At 31.8% G+C, this 20630-nt stretch overlaps 2 protein-coding genes across 2 annotated transcripts in view; one reads left to right on the forward strand and one right to left on the reverse strand.

Moving 5' to 3' along the window:
* Swt1 (Swt1 RNA endoribonuclease) overlaps positions 1-16759 on the forward strand; it is a 56526-nt gene extending 39767 nt beyond the window's left edge. The window contains exon 14 of the mRNA XM_014435132.2: positions 16562-16759. Coding sequence (XP_014290618.1) covers positions 16562-16565 — 4 coding nt within the window. The 3' untranslated portion in view covers positions 16566-16759. The remainder of the gene's footprint in view (positions 1-16561) is intronic.
* Positions 9334-20630, reverse strand: part of Nulp1 (Nuclear localized protein 1) — a 26039-nt gene continuing 14742 nt past the window's right edge. The window contains exons 10-12 of the mRNA XM_014435133.3: positions 16186-16355; positions 13948-14090; positions 9334-9719 (exon numbers count right to left, since the gene is read on the reverse strand). Coding sequence (XP_014290619.1) covers positions 9718-9719; positions 13948-14090; positions 16186-16355 — 315 coding nt within the window. The 3' untranslated portion in view covers positions 9334-9717. The remainder of the gene's footprint in view (positions 9720-13947; positions 14091-16185; positions 16356-20630) is intronic.

The following is a 20630-nucleotide window of genomic DNA, read 5'->3' on the forward strand; positions in this document are numbered from 1 at the left end:
TATGAAGAAGATAGTTAGACGTACAGTCAAAAGAAAACAAAAAAATAGTTAGCAACTATTTATTTGCCGATGTTTCGCCCCACTTTGTAGAGCTTCATCAGGGCTGTTTCAGTTGAGGTCAATTTAAACAGTTTCAAATTTTTTGTTTTCTTGTGACCGGACCCCTGACCATTTTCTTCATCATTAATAGTTTTATTTTGTTCTTTAAGGTTAGACATTGCAATTCTATAGTCCTAACTTTGATATTAAAATTTATATTACAATTTAAAAATTAAAAATGCTGTTTCGGTGTATTATTATTTCGATGCCTAAGGAAAAGAAAAGTAATTCTCATTATTTTTTTTTGTTATTTACTAACATTAAAAATTTAATACTTAATATATATTGTTTTCTTTGCTTCCTAAAAAAGTTATAAAAATTAAAGTTTTAGTTCGTTTGGAAGCTTGAAAAAAAAAAAATGTTAATAATAATAATAATATATATATAAATCCAGTCTCTATTAATAAATACTGTAAATTATTTACAAAAGAATATGGTCCAAATATATATGTATGAATTTATTATATCAATCTTAAAAATGTATATTTTGATTTGTGAAACTGGTATGTGTAAAGTGTGTTAATGTCTCATACATTTTAAAATAATATTTTTTTTTTTTGTTTATTCATATTTAGTCTTATTTATTGCACTTTTAACTTATTGATTCAATGTTATTATAATAATTATCATTATTATACATGCCAGTTACAAAACAGTTGACAGTTACATAGCAGCTTCATGTGTGCCTATAATAATATAGTTAAAATATTATTATAAATACGACTGTATTTTATTTATTAAGTATTAAAGGTAGTAAATATTTTTCTATTTATGACGCAATTGAAAGTTTTCTGTTATAATTTAATTTAGAAACTTAATAAAGTACTATATCTGTCATCATTTTGATATTCCGACAAAGGAGTTATCATTTTTTAATCTTTTACTGGGGTGAGGATTTCGAATATTCTTAGGAAGGCGGGGATTCATAAACCCTAATAATTTTTTTTTTATTTTTAAAGAAATTTATAATCTTAATTATATATTTTCTGACTTTTTTTTCCCTCTAGATTAGTGAAATACCTTCATACTTCGAATATTCATTCAGTTATAAAATGTGGTGACTGATTTTTTTTTTTTATTATTTGAAGTTGTTGACTTCCCTAGCTTCTCTTTAAGACTGATTTTTTTCATCAGTACTCCATTTTCTTAAGAGAAGAACATTGATATTAAGTTATGGTAAGTGACACCTGGTTGAAGGTAAAACACATAATTCGGAAACATTTTAACGTTGTAAAAATTTTCATTTGGTTATTTAACATGTTTTAAGACCAAACACCTTATATATTATACTTTCCGACGTTTCGGACCGACTGTCCTTTAGGCATTTTCTCTAATAATAGTAATGATTTGTTATTTATTATTGATTCATTTTTTTCATGCATATAAATTATTTCATTTATAATTTAGTGATTTTATTAAAAAAATTTCCAAAATTTATTTTGCTTATACTTAAATTTTTTTATTATTGATATATTTTTATTAGCTTTTACTATTCTGGGTAATTTTTTTTACATTTATGTTTTTTGTTTGTCACTTTTTAAAAACCTTTTTGACGTTATTTCATTTTATTGTTCTGTAATTAAAATATATTTATTATTATTAATTGCCCATTACATATCATTCTATATTTCGCAGAATATTTACTTTATTATTTTAGATGTTCACTATTCTGTTAACTTTCATGTACTTTTAGAGAAAATGCTTGAAGATGGACAGACGGTCCGAAGATTATATTATGTGAAATTAATAAAAAGAAGTATTAAGGTATTTCACTAGCGCGGTGAAGAAAAAATCAGTAAATTTCATAAGAAGGGTCTTAAAAAAATTATCATAATTTTTTTTTAATTTGAAGTTTCGATATTTGGTATATAAAAACAAAAATTTACAGTACTGTTTTTGAGCTAACACATTAAATTAATACATTTTAAAATATTGTTTAATCAAAAAAAAAAAAAGAAATACATGCTGTCAATTGAAGCTTTTACTCCAAAACCATCCTAATAAATTCAAATTATACTTACTGTACAAATCTTTAAAGTCAACTAAATTGTAATTTTGAAAAATGATTCATATTATGATTAGTCTAGAAAGAATTGGGTGATATAATTTCAAATTCGGCATGTATGGACGTTAAATTATTATTTGGAGTTAGTCACATCCTACCTTCCCAGTTAAAGGTTAACTTTTTTTTTCAATGAGTTGCCGTGCCTGTTATTTTCTCAATTAACATTAAATTGTTAACTGATAAAATGAAAATGCTTAAATAATCTTACCATCAGCTATTAAAAGTTTTTAGATTTTTAAATATCTGCTGAGTAACAAAAAAAATTTAAAGATAAATTATAGTATTGTTTTGCCAGCCTTAAGTGTACAGGAAAAAAAATACATTATTAGTTTACCAACCTAAAGTGTACCCTCAAATATTGTTTAGAAATTAAATTTTTTAGGATAGAAATATAGTATTGGTCGAGCAATGTCTCTAAGTATTTATAAATAACTTACTTTTATAACTAAACTTTAATATTATAAAAGAAAGTTATAAGTATTACTATAATAGTACAATAACTATCATAGATACATTATTAATTCTCAGGGTTACCAGCCATTTTTTTAACATAGTCTTAAAACTGTAATTTTACATTTGAGTCCCTGAATTTATTTTTGGTAATAATAATGACTGTAACTTTGTCAATTAAATTTTTAAGATTTATGATTATGTAAATAATATAGGATCTATTTAAGAGTGTTTGTAGACTTAAGTCCTGGGTAAAAATTAAAAATTAAGTTATAGTTATTTTATGAAGATATAGAATTTTATGATTTCTAAGGATCGATTGCTATACCAGAAGTTAGACTTAAATGTTGCCTAAGAGCCATTGTAACAAACCTTTCTAAGGAATACCTTACTAAAGGTCTACTTCAATTGCACTCATTAGTTTTCCTTTACAATTTTTTTTTTTTAATGTGTTTTTTATTTATTTGGAACTATTGCTTTCTTAATAAAGGAAAGCATAAAACAGTGTTTGTGAAACAAATATTTTGTTAATGAAAGCTTATATCTAAGGGCCATATTAACAAATTACCTAAGGAACACCTTATTAAAGACCTGCTTTGAATCCTCCTTCTAGTTTCTCTTAATTCAATTTGTTTTAAAACTTCTTCTATTGTAGGATTTCCTTCAAACTATGGCTTTCTTAAAAAAATGGATGCTTATAACTATAGGCCTTATTGAGGACTGTTCGTAAGTAACACCTTACTTAATGGCTCCTTAGTGGCTCTCTTTAGTTTTCCTTAACAATTTTTTTTTTTTAATATATCTTTTATTTATCAAGAATTCCTTTGAAATAATTGCTTTCTCAATAAAGGAAAGTTTAAAGCTGTGTTTATAAAGGACAAATTTTTGAAAGGAAGCTGAAAGATGTGCATTTAAAGGAAACCTTTGGTAAGGTGTTCCTTAAAACATTTATAAATATAGCTCCAAAGCTAGACAAGTATTGATGATTTTATTGTTTGGCCCCAGATAAGTTTCATCATTGAATAAGTTAAGTTAGTTAAATTTTAGTACCTCCATGAGTCTGTGATGTATAGGCTATAACAATAAGATTGATGATCTCTTAAATATATTTAATAATCTTTTACATTTGTATTTGTTACCATGATTTAGCATAGATAAATAAAATATTGTACTTGATTTTACTATTTTCATGTTTATTAAACCTTTCTAATGTGATATAGTATAGTTTATACATAAGTATTTATAAAACCCAGTAGTACACAATTATAAATGTGATATTTATTATGTTAAGAAGAAATCAAATATAATTTTTAATAACATTAATTTTTCTGTTCACCCTGTTTATTATACATTTACATAAATGTAATTTATTATACATTTCTCCCCAATAATATACTTGATTTTCAAAAATACCAGTGAAAAGTGGTAATTTTAAAAAAGAAAACAAGTCTTCATTTTTAAAATTTTATCTTTTTAAATATGAAAAATTTTTAGGTGAAGATATATTTATTTATTAGTTGTAGACAAGATTATTTCACTATAATTTTAATTTACAATCAAGGTGTCCCACGTTTTGGCTATCATGCCATTGCCAGGAACACTAATGATTCACAATATATATTTCACTTACATATTTTTTTACTTTCACTTACAGTTATATGGAATATCTAGTAAGGAAAAGTATTGTGATTGTGCATAAAAGACGTGATTTTGAATTTTCGACGGAAATACACGTTGTGAGGTCTCTTGAGTTAAATAACCAAGTCCCACAAAATGGTCTGTGTGTGTGAACAGCCTAGCTAAAAAGAAAAGTCGTACGAGACTGAAATTATATATTTAATGCGGGTATATAGTCTGGGATGTTACAGCAACTTTTTTGATAAATTGAACAACTGGAAGGGCAACTTTATAGAATCGATTTTTTAATTTTCTCGAAAGCTACTCTTAACGATTTTGATAAAACTCACCATGTCAATGTAGAATTAAGTTGTCTTTAATATCAGTGAGGTCTTATCCTCATTGAAATAGTTTGACACGGCTAAAATTACAAATTTTGGAAAAAAAAATATCTTCCTCCAATGTACCTTTAATTTTGTTTATTTGATAAGAATTAACAGTTCTCATTGTTAGCGATAATAAACAGTGGATTATTAAAATTAAAATATGCTAATGCTAAGTATTAAAGAATTTTATGTGTGGAGAAGATGGCGGGGGGGAAGGGGTGCGGTCAGCAAATAAAAAAAAAATATTTATTCATACCGACGTTTCGATCTGAATTTCATGTCTTTATCAGGGCTATAAAACAAAAAAATTAAAAGAATGTGAGTATTTTGTAATATCCTCTTTTTCAATCAATAGTCGATTTTTATATATGAATGATTTGATTTTATGTATATTGTTTCAGTATTGTTCATTTACTTTGCTAAACCAAAAAGCAAGCTAACCAATTTTTATCGTCTATAATAAATATGTTATTCAAACCAAAGCCAAGATGGCGGCGTCAGTTCTTCCAAAATTCCGTTGAATCGTGGCCATGTTGAGCAGATTCAAATATTTTAAAAACTTCATTTTAACTTCCCATCACAATTGAAATTACAATACATTTAAGAAAAAATAGAAGTTAAGAATAAGTATTACAGAAAATAATTCATATAGAAAATCATAAGAAAAAACTCAAAACCGTAGCGCTACAATCGATGTTGTGAACGAGCATCTATAGAAGGGGAAGGAAGAGAGTTTGATTTTTGGAATCATTCGTTGCTTAGGCGCCGCCTGGGAATGATGTTTCCTGGATGAGGAAGTCCTCATCTCTTTTCTAGCTCAAGTGTGGACATTTTGAAAAGAGTACATCCAAGAGTCACCCAAGAAGGATAAGGGTCTCCTTGTTTGGATCGCCAAACAACACACTTCGGTGGATGAGAAGTGAGTAAAACAATGACAATAGTTTTTCTCAAAAAGTCATTATTTGACATTTCTATTTTTAGACTTTATTTGAAAATATATTTAAAATTTTATCAAATATGTAAGTGAAATCTCTATTGTAATTTAAACACAATCAATTGGAAATTATTTTTTTATTGGTCTAATAGCGGACATGTCTGATGTCAAATGTAAATTAAAATTTTTTTTTTTTTTTTTTTTTTTAGAATTAAAAAAATAAGGTAAGTAAAAGTAACAATAAATAGGAGTTAGAAGAAACGTTCGATGCCGATAACACCAATCACTTTCTACTTACATTGACACAATCCTCCCACCTAGGCTTCGTTCTGTCCCACAGATGTTAGCCAGTAAGATCAGAGTTTATTAACAATTTAGAGATGCGCTCATTGCTGAGGTCCTATAACACACTGCAATGCTTATGCTATCACTTGAATTATATTTACCCTTTGCAGCTACAGATGAAGTTACCATAATTTGACCTTGTGTAGTCTCCTGAATTCTCCAGTTTTTTTATTTAGTTGGCACATAATCACTGCGGCCAATAAGGCCTATTGTGCGCAACACTACAACACTGCAGTGAGCTCATTGAAGCTTAAGGTTTGAAGATTCCAAGTATTTTAATAGAATTAAGGAATTGATCAGCTCGCATTGCTTGGGTCCCAAATCAGTCAGACCAACATATTATGTGGTATGCCGTCGTCTCATTCTCAGCATTGCAGAATCTACACAGGGGTGACTCGATCAGCTTGAGTTAAACATGTGTTTGTTTAATCTACAGTGACCTGTAAGATCCCTGTAATTAACCTAAGAGAGCTCCTGTCCAACCGAAGCAGTTTTTCGCTTCAGCCCCTACGGGGTTCATCGAGGAACAGCTTAGCTTGTCTTGTTAAGCCTTTGTAGTATCTTTATAAAGCCAGTGGCACTTGGCTTTTAATCCATAAGCTGCCTTTATAATGCTTTTGGCAAAGTTCAGGTTAATGCCACACACAAGAATGGTGTCAGAGCCTTGGAGTTCCTAATTCTCCAGTTAATTAGGAAAATAATTTTTTTTTTTTTATTTTACTAATATTCCTGTATTATTTAAATTAAACAAATTGTATCCAATTTAAGTCTCAAAACACTCTTTATTTCTTTAAAAGTTCAACATTTTGGTCATCCTCGAGGACAATCTTAAATACAAATTTACAACTACATCAATAATTTAAAAACTTTTTGCAGACTGCCCAGGTCACCAATTCAGTAAAAATTATCCTATTTTGTCACTTTCATTAATAATAAAACTTACAAGTACAATCAATTTACCATTGCTATACTATATTATCACAACAATATTTCTCTGATAATACAATGATACTATGATAATGGTGTATAGTATAATAATGGTGAATTAATTGTAATTAAAAGTTATAATATTGATGTGAAGAGTGACAAAATAGGGTAGTTTTGACTCATATTAATGACCTGAAAAGTTTCTAAATTATTGATGTGAGTGTAAATTTGTATTTAAGATTGTCCTTCCAACCCATCCTAACAAAATCCTCACCACGTATGCCGATGAAACATGTCTATTGTCACTGAACAATGGTCCTTACATTGTATCCCAAACCCTCCAATCCCACATCTCCACCCGTGAAGAATGGTGCCAAAACTGGAGGATTAAAATAAATTCCAATAAATCCCACCAAATCACATTTACCCTTCGACGTAAACCCATGACCTCTTCCCCTACAATATCCTTTAATAATACCCCACTTATTCCTGTTGAACAGATCCGTTACTTAGGACTACATCTCGAAAAACGACTAACATGTAATCCTCATACAAGACTAAAAAGACAAGAAACTGCTCGTAGATTCACTATTGCAACATTTACTAGACAAACGGTCTAAATTGCCAATCCATTACAAAAGACTGATCTACATGACTATTATAAGGCCTATCTGGACATACGGAGTTGAGCTTTGGGGCTCCACTGCACCATCAAATTCCTCCAGAATCCAATCCTTACAGTCCAAAATCCTTAATGCTCCTTACTTTGTCACAAATCAAGTCATCCATCAGGACCTCAATATTCCATATGTTGCCGATTTGGCCAGAACCAGATACCGTTCCTTCCATAATAAACTTCTCAACCACCCAAATCCACTTGTTTCTAACCTGGCTTCTCCTTCATTACCTAATAATCCTCCTAGGCGTCTGAAAAGAAGATGGCCTCGAGATCTTCTCTAGAAATGTTATTGGAGTTCTATCAGTGGGTAGATTCTCCACATGTTTTTATCATGTTACTATGTCACCTACTGCAAATTTACTTGTTGTATATATGTGTATACAGTTGTAAATATCAATAAATAAATTATTAAATAAAAAAAAGATTGTCCTTGAGGATGGCCAAAATGTTGTACTTTTAGTGAAATAAAAAGTGTTTTGAGACTTGAATTGGATATAATTTATTTTATTTTATTTAAATTTTATTTAAGAGATTATTCATGAATGAACCATTGATAAATTAATATTGTATCCATGACATTATTTTTCTATTAGTTTCAACTATAGCTAATTTTTGCCCAACCCTGCTGTCAAGACTTAAGTTTCCTTCTTATACCTTTAAGGTTGCACAAGATATTTCCAATGAAAACTCAATTCAAAATTTTCCATGAACCCAATAATTTTCCAAACTACAATGATTCAGATATTGGTAAGTGTGAAGCCATTGCAGCCAAGTGTACTAAAGTCTGGTCTCAGCCTGGGCGGGTTGACTTTTATTTCGTGGTGGTTCTACAGAATGAAAACTCAACCCACCCTGATTAGAAAAGATTAGTAAACCTCCCTGCCCTCCCCGAATATAAGAAATGGCTAGGCCTCGCGTGCCTATTGTTTAATCTGACCCTCGAAAAGGTAATTAGGGATTCTGGAATACAAACCTCTGGAACAATCATTTACAGCCTGGGATTTGCCGATATCTTGGACCTGGTGGCGAGATCCTATCAGGCGCTGATGGAGGCATTTCTGAGGCTAGCTGAAGCAGCAGAAGCAAGTAGCATGACAGTTAATCAGGGAAAAACTAAATACATGCGAGCTGGTAGTGGCTGCTGTTGGCTGGGAGGTGAAGATGGTCCATTTACGTTTGAATGTGTTGACCAGTTCACCTATTTAGGCTCAGTAGGCAGCAGCAATAACAGGATCACCTTGGAAACAAGCCAGCGTCTTATGAAGGCCAACAGATGCTATTTTGGACTTAAGAAGCACTTGAGGAGTTGAGCTGTCACTCACCGCACCAAATGCCAGCTCTACAAGATACTAACCTGGCCAGGCCTCACTTACGGATCGGAAGCCAAGATCCTGACAAGTGTCAAAGAAAAGGAGATGTTGGTCTTTAAAAGAAAAATTCTGTGCCGAATATTTGGTTGGGTCAAGGTAGGCGAGCATTGGAGGAGGTGAACCAACAGGGAGGTCTACGAGCTGTTCGGTGAGGGAGACATGATGCGGGCACATAAGGCTGGCGAGGCTGTGCTGGGCTGGATGAGATCCCGAGGAGGATGCTGGACAGTAGGCTGCATCGGACCAGAGGAAGATAGCACAAGATCGAGCTACATGGCGAAGGCTCATTGAGGAGGCCATGGTCCAAATTGGCCTATAGTGCTACGGATAGATAGATAAATATCCAGGTAGAGAAATAGAACAAAAAAATTATAAAAGTAAGTGAAAGTAAAAAGTGAACTAAAAATAAGTACAATCAATAAACATAACGGGTACATAATAAGGTAAATAACAAAGATAAACAACTTTTCCAGAGACATTTATTTTATTCATTAATAGAATTATATTATCCAAGATTAATTATATATGCATAATTTTCCTATTTGAACCCATTAAACATTTAATGAAATTATATTTACAATTGTTTAATAGATAAATCTTTCCACAAAAAAAAAAAAGAAAGGAAACTTACAATAATTTAAAAAAAATTTAATATTTGAACATTAAACTATCTAAATAATTATACAAACACATTGTGTTTTATACACAACCACAGTTACCACTAGCGCACATCAGTACCTGAGGTTATCCTCAACAGAAAGTATTGTAAAAATGGAAATATGTCTATATTATAATGCACAAACCAAAAGCATTTAGTAGAATCTCTTTTAATGGAGATCGGTCTTTTCTGAAAAAAAAAAAAAATATATAATTAAAAATTTAACATTTTAGATCTAAACATCCAAACATAATGTTTGTGGATATATTATTATATCTATCCAATATTATATAAAATATATTACAAATATTTTTCTTGTGTATTCCTAAATATGTTTTTAAAAAATTAAAATATAATAGAAAATAAAGTAGATCCTCTATATTTTCGTACTGTAGGGGAGTCTTTTCGATGTAGAACAGGCTATTGATTGAGTCTGGCACACGGGACTGCTTTACAAACTCCGTAAATTCCTACCTCCTACATACTTTCTCATCATCAATTCATTTCTCACAGAAAGATTATACCGAAGTAAACCACAATGGTTCCTTGTGGATTTATCCCTCTATTCTCAGTCGGCTAGAGTTCCTCAAGGTCGTATCCTCTGTCCCATCCTCTACAGTCTATACTGCTGACATCGTAACCAATCCTAACACTATCCTCACCACATATGCCAATGCCATTGTGTGCTTGCAATTAATGATAACCCTTTAATGGCTCACCAATGGCCACGAGACCTGCTAATGTAAAAACGTCGATTAGAGTGCTACCAATGGGTAGTTTCTCTACACGCCAGTATCACTCCATTATAAACTTACATCAAATTTACTGTACAGTTGTAAATTTGAACAAAGATGTACATAAAAAAAAAAAAGATGAAAACCTATACTGACCAATATACCTGGCAAACATTTTTGTAAATAAAGAAAGAATTGGAAATACACATTAAATAAAAATATTATCGTTTATCTTCTGAGGGGTTCTAACAGAAAGTCTGAGTCTGCCAATGTTGGTAGAAGGTTGGAGCAAGATTTTAGGCCGAAAGCAGTCATAATTTTGGCCAGTGTGCATTTGCTTATTTTTTATACATAATCTACACACCACTTTATTGGATTATTTTTTATCGCTTAATTGTAAGTACTGTTTTGTTGATAAGATATTACATATTTATATAATAGAATTAAATATTAAACCGGTCACTTGCTTGTTGTTAGGTTACAAAATGAGTAGTGTAATAGTAGTAATAGTAGAAATATGTTTCACTGATTTCAAAGCAAGTGATGGCCGGGGGATGAAAAAAAATTAAAAATGACACGGTATTCACTACCTTACTATAACATTTTATTTTATTTATTGTTTGTATGACCCTCTACCTAGTCATTTCTGACATACGGGGAGGGGATTATCTAGAAGTAAGCAACAAGTTCTGTTCTAGGCTCAAGCTTTCATAAGCTTTTCATTGCTACAACACTTTTTCTAACTAAGTTTGATTTTCTTACTTCTAGTAATTATGACAGATTTAACACTTTTTGATATATATTTTAAGTGATCAATTTAAATACATTATTTTTTTTTATTTCTCTAACTATATCGTAACCAGAGTTGGTAAACTGAAAATAATAGCTAAAATTGCCATGGATATAATGTTTATTTATTAATGATTCATTCATAAACAAGGGTCGTAACCATGACAATTTTAGCCAATAATTTCAACTATAGGTAATTTTTGCCCATCTCTGATGGTAACTTATTGTAATTAAAATATAATAATAATGGCTAAGCAAACACGAAGGTTCACAACCAATCGCTGTCTACACACTCCCGTCCAATACACTCCACCCAAACCCAGACCCAAAAGATCAGTATTTACGCAAACCTCCCAACTACCTTTATCGATCTACCCTTAAGCCCTTATTAACTTTTTATCTGTCACTAAACCATACTACTTTACATGCCCTCTTTGTTCTCTGTCATGTCATCACCTCAATTATATTTATAGGGTGTAGTTCAAACAATGCTTGATATGCAATCTTGTGTAACCTTCTAAATTATTTGGTTAACTCATCCTTCTTAGGTCCAAATATTTTATGTATTATTATTACACTGAGGGTCGGGAATCCCTTCCTCACTTCGACCCAATTGGATCTTTTGTGAGTAAATATTTTATGTAACAAAACACCAAAACCATAAAGTATTGTTCTAACCTTTTACTTATAAACATTTAACCTCAGGAAAGTCCATGATTATGGGTGGTATTTTTTAAGCTAAAACTAAGTAAGAAGGACGTTCAATCCTAAATCATACCCCTCCAGCAAACTTCCTGTTCAACAATCTCATTGTTAGTCAATGAGTCCATCGAACTTAAGGAAGATTTAACCTTTTTGAGAGTTAAGGTCTGGAGATAAATTAATGAAATTTCATACCGGCCCAGATATAAGTAAGACTTAATAGGTCTACTAGAAAGTTCTGTCCATTTTAGAATAAAACAAAATAATATTTTTATCATACTTGAAGAAGTTTGTCGGGGGGTGCGGTCAGCAAAGAACAACATAAATAAACAAAACCATATTTATTTATTTTATGCCGATGTTTCGACCTGAGTTTCAGGTCTTTATCAGGGGTTGTGGCGTAGAGGGAAGGTTGGTAACTGGAGCAGTTCTACGCCACAACCCCTGATGAAGACCTGAAACTCAGGTCGAAACGTCGGCATAAAATAAATAAATATGGTTTTGTTTATTTATGTTGTTCTTTGCTGACCGCACCCCCCGACAAACTTCTTCAAGCATTAATCTACGGTCAACTATCTACACCTCATTATTTTTATCATACGTTAAATAAATTTTATTGAATAATATAATTGCCATCATTATTTATGACCTCTTGCCAACATGATGTCAATTTTTATATTCCATTTTTAAAAAATACCTTATTCCTAGACACCAAAAATTTAACCAGTGCTTGTCTGATATATTTATAATTTTTTTTTTATTTCTGCCCAGAAAAATATTTAGTAAGGAAAGAAACTGGGGATAATTGGATGGTGTAAGGTCCAGGGAGTATGATGGTGGTGGATGCAAGAGAATTTCCCAGCCTAGCTCTAAGATTTTCTGACAAATCCCCAAAGCGGTATCTGGCCTTATATTATCATGAAGTAGTATAATAATATTGAACATCAGTTTTAACGCAATCGTCCCATCTACATTTCGGTCTACCTCTCAGACATTTACCTGTCGGTAAAGTGTTTGTTAACATTTTAGGGATCCGCTCATTACTAAGCCCTAACCTTACACACTCATCTTATACATCGCAATACTATAACTTGAATTATATTTACCGGGTGTAGGTAGTTTTCTCCCATTAATTCATCCTTTTTCAGTCCTAATATTTTATTTTTGAAAACCTTAGTGTGAGAAGCCACGTCTCGTATCTATAAAGAACAGTGGGAAGGATAATAGTTTTGAATATTTTAATTTTTCCCCTTTCAACCTTTAATTTCCTTATCAATTGCGTTTTTTCTATTTGAGTTTATATTCTTATTTATTTAAAATGAACATTGGTTATATTTTGTATTTTAGGTGTATTTTATTTATGGTAAAGAGGGGGGGGGGAGGAAAAGAGGAAAGTCACATAGTGATGAAGGAGAAAATATGAAAAAAAAAAAAAAAAGGAAGAAAGGTAAAAAAAGAGAGATTTCACCAAAATTGCTTGCTTTTCTACCGCTAACCATATATTTTGTTTTTCCGTATTTATTTCAAGACCTAGTTCCTTACTGGAGTTTATTAATGCGGATTCTTACTAGAGTTTATTAACGCGGTTGTATTGTATTGTAGTTCTATAGTTCCCTTGTCCTCACCCAATAATACCAAATCATCAGCATACCCAAGCACCAGTTTTGTCCAACCCATAGTTAAACCCTTTTTAATATCCATCACACTTTTAATGGCATTGCTGACAATACCTCTCCAAATTTCAACATTTCAAAATTACTTAGGCTCAAATTCGGTTTTGATGTGGAGAGGGTAGGTTTTCCGTGTTAAAAATATGCCCATTTCCTTACAATGTTTTTGTAGGTAATCCACTTTTCATCTCAGTTATCATACGGTCCAATAAGAGTTTTTTTCTGTACTAGCAGAGAAGTGCATAGATTTAGCTTTCAAGTACCATCTCTAATGTTATCACACCAATCCTAGTTGGCCGAATATGGTCCGAAATGGTTTGTTGAACTGAATCGATATTTCCACAATCTTCGATGTAGTCAAAAAAGAATTTTATTTTGACATGGCCTTGAAAGCATTGTTTTGTAGTATTTTAAGAAATGGAGAGAACTTTGCGGTAGACCTATAATATGTATAGATTATAGACTAATATAAACAGATTATATCAAATATAAAACTAAATCATATTCGTGTTTAATACTCACATAATGTTGCATCATCTTCCACATCATCAACATCTTCGACATCACCATCTCCTGGTACATCAGGCAAGTGAATGTTGGACAGAAGATCCCTCATGGCATCCAGAAGAAGAGCAACACTCCTCCTCAAACCTCCCTCATCAGACCTGTAAAAGAGAAGGAAAGAATTGAAAGAATAGTTTAGAATTTATATAACTTTAAATAAAAAAACTACAATTAAAACTCTGGTGCAGTGTGTGTACCTCATAATTTCACATAAAACTCTACTTCGTTTTGAAATTAATTCTTGCTTCAAAATTCAAAACAGCAATTTATTTGTTACTCACAATGGTTATATATTAGCAACTTGTGAAAGTAAAAAAAAACAACTGAATATTTCAATAACCACTCCTCCTGGTCTCAGTCTGTGTCAGCTTTTTCACCTTCATTTTCTTGTATTGGTGACTTGCCGATTCCGTGTGGTTAAGTGCTTCCTAACTAAAAGTGCATCGGGCCGACCACCTCCTTCAGGTAGATGAACTCCCTGAAGAAAGGAAAATTGTCCTCCTCTATCAGATGAGGGAAGTCCGAAGTCAGTAGGGAAAAACTTACTCAGAGTAGCGCCCTTCTGGGTCGGCAGCCAGAATCCACTCCATTCTTCAATGGAATCCTCCCACAGCATCTTCTTACTTTCTTTGTACTTGACAAAATCCTCCTCAAGGATGAGGTCAGGGGCATCTCCCCGGCCAGCACCTGCACCACCTCATGCGACACCATTCTGTAGGTCTTCATGACTCAGCAGAGCCAATCTCTGTATGGTGGCCAGTCTCCTCTTTTGATCTTGCATCAGATTCTGGCTCCAAGCAGGTGATGCGTACCTTAGAATACCCAGGACCACGCCTTTGTAAATGGTCATCGTAGCAGGGTACCAGGTTCCCCAGAATACACCCCTTATTCTGCTCAATCCATTGAGTGATACGGTTACCCTACGACTTAAATACATTAGGGGAGGAGTGGTGTCAAATCGTCTTCTTATCTTCACCCCGAGGTACATCACTTCCTCACACAGTCTAATCCTCTGTCCTTGGATGTCTAGGGTATAGGATGAGCCCTACCCAGTGGAGCCTCTTATAAGTATGGCCTGAGTCTTAGCTGCGGCCATACTCAATTTCTTTCTCTCACACCATTCTCCTACGAGACCGGCACATCTTTCTGCTTCCATCTTCAGTCTGGCTCTATTGAGCTCTTACAATCGCTGAAATACATGGAGCCTCCAAACACTATTAATGGCAGAGGATATGTCGAATAGTATCAATAAGACATATTTCTCCGCCCCCTCCCTTCTATGTCCCCACTCATTCTCAGCAATGCATCCATAGTTCCCCTGCCACAGGTCGAGCCGAATTGTCGTGGGTGGCTTGCTGTCATTAGGATTGGTCTAAGGCTGTTCACAATCATGTGTTCCAGAACTTTGCTGGCTACTGGGAGGAGACATATAGGTCGGTAGGCCTTTGGCATCTCCTTATCCTTGACACCTCCCTTGTAAATATATAGGTAACAATACAAAGAGCATCTTAAAAATTTACAATTTATTTATTTTTTTAAATGTTTATTTTTAAAAAAAACAACATATAAATGGATCTATTTAAATAATTAAAAACACATTGATAATGGAAAAATATTCACATACATGTTGTCCAGAAGTGAAACGTCTCTTCCTTTTCTTCAGAGTTAAATACTATCGTGCACTGTGGTTTTACACTTAAATTGAACGATTCCGCTCTACACCAGAAAATCTACCGTATCAATACCAAATCGAAATCATCATTTAAATATGGTGTTTTTGTTTCTACTGCTCATAAGCCTAAGTGCAAAGAAAAACCAAGAGCTGAGAAATTTTTCAAGATTATTTTACTTCTCAGATTACTTTACGCTATGTCTGACTGCGATCAATATTCTGCGCAAATCTGAAACATTTGAAGTATTGAGCTTAACTTCATAACATTTCTCAAAAACAAAATTCCTGCCATTTCTGGTACCAATAGACTTTCTTTTTTATCACCTATTTTGCTGGAATAAGCGGATAAGGTAAGCGGAAACCCGACATCTCCAGAACTTTTAAAATATAATTGAAGTGTTTTTTCAGCATAAACAAGTATATCGAGGCGATACCTGTTTCCCAAGCTAAAATATAACTTTTCAAAACTTAATAAAATACAAATCCAACGATTTATTAATAACTAAAAAATAGCCAAAACTTACGGTTCTTCGGTTGCCACTTGATTGATATTGAATGAAGGAACGATTGACCTGAACAAGATTGCAAGAGGTCCATTGCCATCGTGAGCTCTAGGCCGTACTGGTCTTGAATAGAGATCTATCGTGTCCAACGGCGGCAAGGGGTCAAAGTTCAATACGGGTGCATTATATTCCTGTAAAAACAGAATTTGCAAAATATGCTAAAAATACATAAATTATATACATTCTGGGAAAGACTTTTTTTTTTACTAAAGCTTTTATTTTAGTTTCACAGTTATAAATAGGATTATGATTGATTCTAAAAATAATTAAAAGACTTGACAGGTATATGAAATTTTAATTAGAATTTGTTATTAACATTTACAATATGGACTTGCAGATAAAGGTGCAAAGGAAAGAAGGAAAGCAAGTAGCTTGAGCTGACAATGATAGATACCTCATTAATGTCCCCTGGAAAGACAAAGAAATGGAATAGCCCTACCGACGGCAACTGGACAGTGAGGAATATCCATAAGAAATATATAAAAAACAATTTTTTTTTAGTAATGGAAGGTTTTTTATCAAAATATATATACGTTATTTTTCAAAAGTACTTCTTCGTTATAATTCCTTAATTTCTTTTTTCATTCATAATCAATTTTTTGATACAAAGGAAGATTGCAAGAATGAAACTAGTTATGAACGAAACAAAGACAAAATACATGCATGCCAACTCTAATTGTGGAGGTCATAGTGACGGACAGGTTTACATTGGTCAGCACACATTTAAAAAAGTAGAAGAAAGTGTCTATCTTGAAATTTAGATGAACTCCAGATATGAAATGAATCCTAAAATCCATCATCGCATAGTGGCTGTAAATAGGTGCTACCATGGACTAAAGGTAGCATGGACCCCAGAGGCACCATAACAGCAGAGAGGTACCATGGACTACAGAGGTACCAAGGCGTGCCTGTATAAGACTCCTCAAATCTGTTCCTATGGATTGGAATACTGGATACTTCCTAGAACTCAGAAACTGGCTCTCATTAGGTTCGAACACCGAATCCTCCATAGAATCTATAGGTCAGTTTGTAATAATGAGTTCTGGAGACAGAAAATTAATGCCCAGTTGAAAACTAACAATTGAAACGAAAAATAATTTATTATTCTGGGACTAGGTCCTTTTTTTCTTTATACAATTTGCTCTTAACAATAGAAAAAAATAAGAGGTAAGGAAAAATATTCTTCAGAACTTGAAAATTGATAGAATAAGTGTGCTTGGGTTTGCTAATGATTTGGTAATGTGTGAGGATGAGAAAACTATAGAACTAAATACAGCTATGTTGATAAACTCCAGTAAGGAACTACGTCTCAAAAATAAATACGGATAAAACAAAATGTATGATTAGCAGTAGAAATGGAAGAAATTTTGGTGATATAGATATAGGAGGAAATAAACTTTAACAGGTAGATAGCTTTAACTATTTAGGTTCCATGGTAACTAAAAAAAAATAAAATCGATGATAAAATAAAAGCAAGGTTAAAGCCGAGAAATGCTTGCTACTTTTAATTTTCGAAATTGGTTAGCTTGCATCTTCCATCCAAAAACTTAAAAGTTAGAATTTAGAAAAATATTATCCTTCCCACTGTTCTTTATGGATACGAGACATGGCCTCACACCAAGAGATGAACAGCGCCTTGAGGTTTTCAAAAATAAAGTTTTACATAAAATATTCGGACTGAAAAAGGATGAATTAATGGGAGAATTTAGAAGACTACCTACACCCGGTAAATATAATTCAGGTTATAGCATTGTGGTGTATAAGGTTGTCTAACTTAGTAACAAACGAATCACTAAAATATTAATACACACTGAACTGTCGGGTAAACGCACAAAGGGTAGACCTAAACATAGATGGGAGGATTGCATTAAGACGAATTTAGTAGATTTCTGTTTGGAGAGATATCATAGGACAGATGCATATAGAAAACTATTGGTAGTATAAGCATCGAGCTTTTGATTTCGCTAAGCATATATTATGATTATTATACTCATTTGGTGCTTATAATTTTAAAAAGAAAATTCCCTTATAATGTTCCACAACTTGAACTATTAACCCTCATCAAGAGATTAGTAAAATAACCAACAGCTACCAATAACCCCACAGCTGATCTGACTACATCAAACAAAAACAAAGGGGCATACAATGAAATATCGAAGAAAGCAAAAACAATTTCTACAAATAATTTATGATCAATAAAAGGAAAAGATGCTGACTTATGCGTTCGGTGAAGTTAGTACAAAAAAAGTAAAACTTATTTCTAATTGAAATCCAACATTTTGGCCTAAATTTCAATCCTTTTTCAAGAAAAAGTTGTCAAATCAAGACAATAGTGAGTGAATAAAAAATAGCATAGCAAGGAATTACTAAAATAACAAATAATAATTCAGTAACTTTTATTATTATTATTATTATTTATTTTATTTTATTTTTTTAATAATTATTATTTTTCATTTTAGTATTTGTTACTTAAATTATTAATTGTATCACTTGAGATCAATCCATATTGCACTTATCTAGCTTAAAAATTGCATAGCCTCAACAACACCCTCATATTAAGTAATATAAGTTAAAGGTGGAAGAAATAATTAATGATGAACAAGAGTAAATAAGGAATGTAATACGTATTTTATTTAATGTTATCTAACATATAAAAATCAATATTTGTTAGTTTGTACTTTATGCGCTGCCATACCGTTCATCTGGTCTGGATATAAGTCTGATAAGTCAATTTCAATAAATTTTTTAAGGTTAAAAACTAATAAGTTTACAAAGTGAGCTGTCCAACATGAAAGATAAAATTAATAAAATGGAAAAATTAAATACAATATACAAGACAAATTGTAGAAATTGTGAGAAAATATACATCGGTGAAACATAAAAAAAAACAACTGGAAACCAGAATCAAGCAACATGCAAACAATTGTAGAAATGTTAAAAAATATAAATTGCCGACCACTGGCCTACCACAGCATAAAATTGAACCACAAATTCAACTTTTAAAACCCTAAAATAATAGATACAGCACAAAACACAAAAAGTAGAAGGTTTCTGGAAGCTATACATATGACAAAAAACATCTAAGACACAGTAAACTACAAAACTTACACTAAACACTTAAATACACACTACGCCGACATTATAACTAGACTAAGCATATATACATAAAAATCATAGGAAATAAATGAGTTTAGAACAGTCAAATCATAGAAAAAAATCACTAAGTTTAATTTAAATTACACAATAGACAAAGTGGGGCATATAAATAGGTAGGAAGGTAACCAAACAACACACTGGATAAGAGATAAAGTCCAAAGAAGTAGTATAAAATATAGAGCAATGTTTGTGCTAAAGAGAGAGAAGAATGCATCAATAATGAATGATAATAAAAATAAAAACAGTGTAAAGCAATTTTTTTCAGCCATGTAGATAATAACATAATTTCCTTTGTGAAAATTAAAAGTTTGACTAATTATGAGGCAAATATAATTATATAAATACACATGAATGAGAATTGTTGTTATAGTGAATTATTATTTGTAGGTTTATTAAAAGTACATAAATATGGGACAATAGTCCCAAAACGTTGTGCAACATTATGATAATTTAGAATAAAATATATTGAAATTGGAAGTTTTTAACCCCAAAAAAATTTATTAAAAATTACTAACCAAAAATATAACAATTAATACAACCATTGGAAAGTTGAATGTCTCCTCTTTAATCAACATCAACAAACTTTAGATTTAATGCCTTTATACAGTGAAGTTGGCTGTTGTTTGGGCGCAAAACCCAAAGGTCATCAACGCCCATGTTTCGTGCTTTATAATTCTATTTCATTTATATTTATAATTCTATTTCACTTTATTTTTCTCTTTAAATAATTACTTCTTTTGGTATTTTTTATTATTATTATTTTTTATCCTTTTTAAGAAAACTAAAACCATTTCCATATTACTATAGAAATCGTCTTATCATTTCATCTATATATTAATTGATATCAAAGTTTCAATAGTATTAAATTAATGTATATACATCCAGCACAGGCGAGTCAGCTAGATACATTATTTTTCCTATTCGCGACTCCTTTTTAATTTCAGTTTTAATATTTAGCCCCTTTGACTTATTGACAGCATGACGTTATACCTTGTTATTTAGTTATTTTTCTTATATATTTTTGTGCTGATATTGTCCCTTTCCCCAAGACAGGTAAGCCAGCATTCTTACAGTGAGATATGAAAGTAATTATCTTGACCAGGCAAATAGAGTAGATAGAGAAAAGAAGGGAAATTTATAATAGGGGTATTCATGATCTTAGGTTTAACATGTTAAAGCGTGTAAAATGGAAAAACCCATGTTAAATCGAAAAAAATTGCCTTCTTTTACCGTGGTAAAACGAAATAACA

Source organism: Halyomorpha halys, unplaced genomic scaffold (assembly GCF_000696795.3).
Source record: "Halyomorpha halys isolate HHAL.00 unplaced genomic scaffold, Hhal_1.1 Scaffold1522.1, whole genome shotgun sequence".
Lineage (NCBI taxonomy): Eukaryota > Metazoa > Arthropoda > Insecta > Hemiptera > Pentatomidae > Halyomorpha > Halyomorpha halys.